The 8,641-nt window shown below is 36.2% G+C and overlaps 1 protein-coding gene across 1 annotated transcript; it reads left to right on the forward strand.

Moving 5' to 3' along the window:
- The first annotated feature begins 1,046 nt into the window (after positions 1-1,046).
- Positions 1,047-8,148, forward strand: LOC130993700 (uncharacterized). Its single transcript, XM_057918725.1, has 5 exons — positions 1,047-1,204; positions 7,310-7,356; positions 7,666-7,704; positions 7,771-7,887; positions 7,983-8,148. Exons 1-5 carry the CDS (start codon positions 1,170-1,172, stop codon positions 8,141-8,143), a joined length of 399 nt encoding a protein of 132 aa, XP_057774708.1. The 5' UTR covers positions 1,047-1,169; the 3' UTR covers positions 8,144-8,148.
- Positions 8,149-8,641: the final 493 nt, after the last annotated feature.

Below are 8,641 nucleotides of genomic sequence, written 5' to 3' on the forward strand. Positions count from 1 at the left end.
TTATTTTTCATCAGTATATACATCTTGTTCATTAGATATACGTTTTGTTCATTAGTATTATATGTCTTATTCATTGTACTCATGTTACACGAAAAATAGGGGGTCTCATAGGAGCGCGCCCCTATATATATATATATATATATATATATATATATATATATAGGGGAGGGCTACAGTGAAAACACTTTTTAAAATATAAATATAAACGTTTTTTAATGTATGAATTTTATCCAACAGGGTTACGAATTCATACAACAGAGTTACGAATCGCGAAAAATAAATTTTTGTTACCTTTGGGATTCGAATTCAGGACCACAAATTCATCCAACAGGGTTACGAATCAACCGTAGATCTTGATGATCTAAAGGCTGAAAATCATTTATATTTTATACACTTAAGAGTGTTTTTATTCTAGTCCTCCCCTATATATATATATATATAGGGTGTGGTTCTAGAGAGAACTACATTATTTGTGAGAACGTGAGAACCATCAAATCAAATGCATCTACTGTAAAAATTAATGTATTCGTTGTTAAAATTAATGCACTCAAAAAAATAAAAAAAAATTGATCCCTTCAGGATTCGAACCCAGGATCTGCATTCATCCAACAAGATGATACATCCACTGTAGATCTTGATGATCGAATGGCTGAAAATGGTTCTCCGTTCTTCTTTTATTTAATGGTTCTTTCTTGAACCTCTCCCTATATATATATATATATATATATATATATATATATATATATATATATATATATATATAGGGTTGCATTCTATTGCAACCACTTTCTTATATGAAGAATAGAGACAACATCTAGACCATTCATCTAATCTCAATCAAGGGTCCATATAATTTCTTGATATGAATTTTCATGTAATTAAATAATGTTTACTTTCATTTTTTAATCGCAGAAGGACAAATTTGTAATCTCTAATTCATCTGATTTGGTATGTTTAACAAATCCCATGAATTACTCGATTCCTATTCTTGTGTGATCAAATCCGCTAGCATGGAGCAATATTCTAGGTTCCATCAAAATATCTTCATAGCCCTATTCAATTTGTGAAATTTTGCTCTCATATTTTAATTGTTGTTTTGCAAAAAAAGTGTCTGCGAAGGGATTTTCCCTTTTGTTCAATATCTCCAGTTTCGACCTTCACTCAATTCGATGAATCGGCTGGAGACGAACAGTGCTGTTATATGGTAAATTTACTTTCATTGAATATAGATGAAGATCCTCACTTTCAACGAATTTGATTACATCTCTATTGTTCTCTGCTGGATAAGCACAATCTTCTGCTAAGATAAATCTATTTTCGTTCAATAAATGAAATTTCTTCGCCTGTTTTTTTTTAATATAATTTTGTTGTGAATGACAGTGCCAAGGTTTATTTTTTATGATTCTATGAATTGAATTAAACAATTTAGACTGAATTTATGAACGTTGCTGCGAACAGTCTTCTGCTAAGGGAAATCTATTTTCGGTCAATACATGAATTTTCTCCGTCTAGTTTTTTAGTATAATTTTGTTGTGAATGCCGCTGGCAAGGGTTTTTTTCTTTTATGATTCTATGAACTGAATTAAACCAATTTAGATTAAAATTTTCAGAAGTTGTGTATCTAGGTTTGTATTGTTTAGAATTTATGAACTAACTGCATTATTTAATTTTATATGACAGTAACATGATGCATGCCACAGATTTGTAACTGCATCTTTGTTGAAAGGCTTGATTCGAAGCAAGCTTCAATCTCACATTATTTTCTAACTTGTTCGCTATTATTTTCACCACGCCGCAAGTATACGGTGTAGTTGCAATATAGGGAAGCAAGGTCGTATTCCACAAGGATTGGTGAATTTAAACTTCTAAATATTATTAATGAGTTGTTTTCAATCTATTTAGACAACCAAAGATGAAGAGGTGTTGAGAACTAAAACAAAACTAAATAAAGCAAGAAAAGTAAATAACAATAACATAAACTTAGTGAATAAATTGGGGAATGACTTGAATGAAAGTTATCCTAGGGACTAGATTTCGATAGATCGTAATGAACTTCAATCTAAATCAATTTAAATCTTGATATGGCCTACTTATCTAGGGCGATCTCCCCACTAGTTTTAGCCCCCTCCCGGACGACTAAAACAGTAGATTACGGGTCATAATTGCCGTCCCCGGTCAATTTCTAACCTATAACTCCCAAGAGCACAAAGGATCAACAAGCCCTCACCCAACTCTCAACCTCCCGGTTTATTGAGATGATATGTATCAAACTCCTAATCTATTGTAATTATCCTCTCCCGATTCAAATCACAAATTAGAAATGCACAAAAGGTGGCCAACCAATCATACAAGAGATAAATCTAGGACTTGAAAAGACAACAATAAGCACAATCAAGATATATATTGAACAAAGAAATCAATCCATTACAAATCCATCTAATCTAATCCCTAAGATAAGAGATTTTAGCCAAGCATATTCATAATAAAAGCAAATCTCAAGTCATAAGAAAACATAAATAAAGATATAGAGAGATAGAGATTCATAGACAAATCCTATAATCTTGATCTTCAATCATGTAGTCTTGATGAGCTCCTTTCCAAGTCTTCCCCTTCTTTATTTGATTTTGGTGTTGTTTTTGTGTGTGAAAGAGAGAAAAATGGTAGAGATGAAGGCTAGGGTTTGGAATTGGAGTGTTGGGGAAGATGAAGTGGGTGTGTGTGGTGAATGATATGAGAAAAGAGGGGAAAAATGGAGTTTTGGGCTAAAAATCACGTCTGGGCCCACCAAAAGGCGGATCCCCGCCTCTTCCCCGCGGTCACGGCATGAACCGCGGTTGAAAACGTGGCTGGAAGCAGGGGAGGCCGCGGTCATGGGCCGCGGCCGCGGCTCGGACCGCGGGTGACTGTAAAAAACGTTCTGGACTGCTCTGGAGCAGAGGCCCGCGGTCGGGCCCGTGGCCGCGGCCCGGACCGCGGGTTACTGGGCAATTTTGGAGCAGAGGCCCGCGGTCGGGCCCGTGGCCGCGGCCCGGACCGCGGGTGCTTGGGCTTTATGCGCAGTCAGCTTGTTCGGCTCCGTTCTCCCTCGTCCGGACTCGGATTTGGTCACCGTTTGCGCTCACGAATTCCTATCGAGACGTACTTCGATCTCATGTCTTCAAAATCCTCCAATTAATCCTTGATTTTCCCAGAAATCACTCCAAAACTACACCAAGGAATCAAAACTCAAAATTGGGATACAAACACATATTAGCAATCAATTCATGGGGGAAAATGACAACAATTCATGCGATATTGAGGTACAAAAACCATGTTTGTCAACCCCCCAAACTTAAAGCGTTGTTTGTCCCCAAACAACAAAGAGAAGAGAAATAAAAGATAACAAACATGTGAGAATGAATTGGTGTCATTTCAAGGGCTTCAAATTTTTCAAAAAATCTTTAAAAAGTGTATCACAAGTAGAAATGCATTCCAAGAAATCACAAGTGATGAAGAGTTCAATATTATGGCCTCCAAGCTTGAATCCTCACAAATGTGGATGTTTCAATGATGCACTCAACTCTCAAGTGTTTAGATTGGACGTGTTTGCACTCAAATTGAACCATGTATGCAATCTACCATAGGCTTGCCATTTATCCTAACTCTCTATACTTCAATGTGTTATAAATAATGATCAACAAGGGCTTTCATAAGGTTGTAATGAGGGCTTTTTGGTGAGGTGAGGTGTTTTTAGGCAAATGACTCATATTCCACAATCTAACAATCACAATGAACAAGTCAAATTCACCATTTCTCTTTTCTAATCAATCAAAAACCAATATCCCCACATTTCTTCTTTTCACCCTTAGTGATACTTATCATGATATGATTCAAAAGGCAAATCACTCCCCTTTATGCTCTTTTATTCACATTCATTTTCATTTCTTTTTCATTTCTTTTTCTTTTTAAGCTCATAGGGAACTAGTGATTTTCACTCAATCAAAGCTTGATAAGCAATTTCAATCATTTCCCAAACATTTTCATCAAAGTAACCACTAACAATCTAAGTTCTACCCATCATTGGTTAATTCAAAGAAAGGCTATAAGGCACAAAGAGGGTAAACTAGGATCGCATGAGAATTTGGACACAATTTAAGTCAAGTGGCTAACAAGGATGGCCTTAAATCACTTCAATATTAACAACACATCTACTTTTATTTTCAAGAGAGGACTCATGGCAAGTTCTAGAGATCAACACACATGCTCAAATGATTTACACTCAAGAACAAAATGAGATTGTAAATGTATGACAATCAAATGCTCAATTCTCACAAGCTCATTTTCTTTTTCAAGTTCTTGGAGGTATAACATTTAGCTCACTTGTCACAAGTTCAAACTTTTCATGCATAATCCACAAGTGATACACACAATTTTATTTTCAAAAGCAACATTCATATCATAAGCCCAACACACATTTCATTCAACTCATGTTTTTCAACAATCAAGCTCAAAAACAAAAGACAAGGAAAAGCTCAAAAACAGAGACAAAATCTCATTATTCAAAAACTAGACTAACTAATTAAATAAACAACGGATAAACGAGATAAGTAACCCATCTTCACCCTCCCCCCAAACTTATTTCACACAAAAGAGAAATAAGTTTGGATGAAGGAGAAAATGGTTACTTGTCTCGTACTCACAAATGAGGTGGAGGCTTAGGCGGTGGCCATTTCTCATCAAATTTGCATGCTCCATCCACCGCGACCCAAAAATATGGTGGCTTTGCAATTCTTGAGACATCCCGGGCGTCATGGTAATCTCGTTCACCATCTAGAGTACCACCACACTCAAACAATTCCTTATTAGACAAATCAAAGTGAAAATCAAAAGATGAAGATAAATAAAAGTGAAAGAAGCAAGCCTTCATAGAATCGCCCATGTCGAGGTAAGGATCGACAAAATTTTTGACTTTGCATTCTTTAAAACTTGTGAAATCTTCATCCTTTTGGAATTGTAGAGGTTGTGTTGGAAAAGTTGGGCTCTCGACTTCAAGGGGTTTGGAGAATTGATCCTCATCTTCTTTATACTCTTCTTCAACTTCTTGAGGCTCTTCACTTAGCATCGGCATTGGTTCCTCATACAAGGTTCCATTCCGTAGGCTAATGGCCATGCACAAATCATCAATTCGCTTTTGATTTTCCATAGTGGTAGCCAAAGACCTCCTTTGCTCATCTAGCATAACCTCCGATTTTGCTAGACTTTTTTCTATCCAAGCTTGTGTAGTTAAGAAGCATTGTAGGAGATCGTCTTTCGAATTCGATTTCTCCTCTTGATAGTATCGATTTCTCCCTTGAAAGCCTTCTTGAGTGGAATAAGAATTTTCATAATTCCAACTATTGAAATAGTCCTCATACTCCAATGGTGATTGCCACTCCATGGCATTGCACCCCATGTCATAATACTCACCATAGGAAGGTGTTGGTTGGAAGGCTTTTTGGATCATTGGTTGCCTACAATTTCTTTTGGCTTCCAAAACACGCAACTTAAGTTGCATCAATGCCAATTGTAGTTGGAGTTGCTCAACCAACTCATTCCTTCCATCATCCATTTTTGATGCCGCTTTTACGGTTGTCGAGCAATTTTCTCTAACAAAAATAAATAAACATATAAATAAACAAACATAAAAACAATATCTAAATTAGATAGAAACAACTTTTCACAATATCAAAAGTAAAAACTCAACCAATCCCCGGCAACGGCGCCAAAAACTTGTTCGCTATTATTTTCACCACGCCGCAAGTATACGGTGTAGTTGCAATATAGGGAAGCAAGGTCGTATTCCACAAGGATTGGTGAATTTAAACTTCTAAATATTATTAATGAGTTGTTTTCAATCTATTTAGACAACCAAAGATGAAGAGGTGTTGAGAACTAAAACAAAACTAAATAAAGCAAGAAAAGTAAATAACAATAACATAAACTTAGTGAATAAATTGGGGAATGACTTGAATGAAAGTTATCCTAGGGACTAGATTTCGATAGATCGTAATGAACTTCAATCTAAATCAATTTAAATCTTGATATGGCCTACTTATCTAGGGCGATCTCCCCACTAGTTTTAGCCCCCTCCCGGACGACTAAAACAGTAGATTACGGGTCATAATTGCCGTCCCCGGTCAATTTCTAACCTATAACTCCCAAGAGCACAAAGGATCAACAAGCCCTCACCCAACTCTCAACCTCCCGGTTTAGTGAGATGATATGTATCAAACTCCTAATCTATTGTAATTATCCTCTCCCGATTCAAATCACAAATTAGAAATGCACAAAAGGTGGCCAACCAATCATACAAGAGATAAATCTAGGACTTGAAAAGACAACAATAAGCACAATCAAGATATATATTGAACAAAGAAATCAATCTATTACAAATCCATCTAATCTAATCCCTAAGATAAGAGATTTTAGCCAAGCATATTCATAATAAAAGCAAATCTCAAGTCATAAGAAAACATAAATAAAGATATAGAGAGATAGAGATTCATAGACAAATCCTATAATCTTGATCTTCAATCATGTAGTCTTGATGAGCTCCTTTCCAAGTCTTCCCCTTCTTTATTTGATTTTGGTGTTGTTTTTGTGTGTGAAAGAGAGAAAAATGGTAGAGATGAAGGCTAGGGTTTGGAATTGGAGTGTTGGGGAAGATGAAGTGGGTGTGTGTGGTGAATGATATGAGAAAAGAGGGGAAAAATGGAGTTTTGGGCTAAAAATCACGTCTGGGCCCACCAAAAGGCGGATCCCCGCCTCTTCCCCGCGGTCACGGCATGAACCGCGGTTGAAAACGTGGCTGGAAGCAGGGGAGGCCGCGGTCATGGGCCGCGGCCGCGGCTCGGACCGCGGGTGACTGTAAAAAACGTTCTGGACTGCTCTGGAGCAGAGGCCCGCGGTCGGGCCCGTGGCCGCGGCCCGGACCGCGGGTTACTGGGCAATTTTGGAGCAGAGGCCCGCGGTCGGGCCCGTGGCCGCGGCCCGGACCGCGGGTGCTTGGGCTTTATGCGCAGTCAGCTTGTTCGGCTCCGTTCTCCCTCGTCCGGACTCGGATTTGGTCACCGTTTGCGCTCACGAATTCCTATCGAGACGTACTTCGATCTCATGTCTTCAAAATCCTCCAATTAATCCTTGATTTTCCCAGAAATCACTCCAAAACTACACCAAGGAATCAAAACTCAAAATTGGGATACAAACACATATTAGCAATCAATTCATGGGGGAAAATGACAACAATTCATGCGATATTGAGGTACAAAAACCATGTTTGTCAAACTTGCAGGGAATTTTATACTGTGGTTCCTCACGACTTTGGTTTCAAAAGAACAAGTAAGTTCTCGGCTGATAATACTAACCCACTTCTTCATTCTCACATAATTCCTGAGATGATTCTTCTGTGAGTCAAGGCTTTGCTGACTGACTTGATTTCCCTAATCTGGAAACTTTCTTTTATTTGTTTCTTCTTTCATAAAGACTTTCTGGTATAATTTATAATTTCTTTTATTTGATTTCCATAATCTGGAAACTTTCTTTTATAATGTTCGAAAAATTATTGCTTTATGAACGTTAATGAATGCATGTAATTTTTTTTTAATATTTTTCTTCTTTGACATTCTAAATGGTATAATTTTCTGATAGTTATGGAGTTGGAGCATGGAAATGATTATGTCGTTCAAGGTACATGTATATTCAAATTAATAGTATTTTTAAGTTCATTTGTAATTATTTTTTGTTTTTTCCCAGATACACTAAGTGATTCTTCGATCTCACCGGAAAAAAAAAAGTTACTAAACACACAGAATGTCCGACGTGACAAAGGTATACTATCAACAATACGTAACTCTGGGTGTAATAGACATGGTAATTTTTTGTGTGCTTATTTAAAATAATTTTTTGTTTTATAGTAATATTGACCTTTTGGATTGTTTTTTCAGTTCTTTTCCTTGTCTTTTCAGATGATCTTCCATATCTTCTTTGTTTTGACCTACGCAAAGAGTTGATGTTCATTATCGACAATTCAGTTAAGCTTAATCATCATCCTGTTGGATCCAACTACAACCTCTTGTGTGATGTTTTTGTAAGGTTCGAACCTAAAACAATATACATTTTTATATGATATGACAATTCTATTTTTATATTCATGTTCCACGTGTTTGATAGATTTTTTACAAATGTAGTCCTCCTATGCATTAATAATTTATTATTCATATATTTATAAATTGTGTGAACAAACATTTATTTAACAGTTCATTTATTTAATATGATGAAGAGTCAATTCCATGAACAATGCATCCACAAAACACATTGTTCGTATAAAATAATAATGAACATTCTAAATATTCGTTGTTGTGTTCGTAAAAGAACAAATGAACATAATAATATTCGTTGATATGTTCGTAAAAAATAAGTGCACATACTAATGTTCTTCGATATTTTCGTACAAAAATAAATAACATACTAATGAACATACTAGTGTTCATCGATATTTTCGTATGAAAGCAAATTAACATAAATGTTAACATATTATGAACTGTAATATTTTTACAAGAACATAAATTTGGAACATACACTTTTTCGCAAATAATATTATTTCTACGAACATATACAAATAAGT

Source organism: Salvia miltiorrhiza, chromosome 7 (assembly GCF_028751815.1).
Source record: "Salvia miltiorrhiza cultivar Shanhuang (shh) chromosome 7, IMPLAD_Smil_shh, whole genome shotgun sequence".
In the NCBI taxonomy this organism is placed as follows: Eukaryota; Viridiplantae; Streptophyta; class Magnoliopsida; order Lamiales; family Lamiaceae; genus Salvia; species Salvia miltiorrhiza.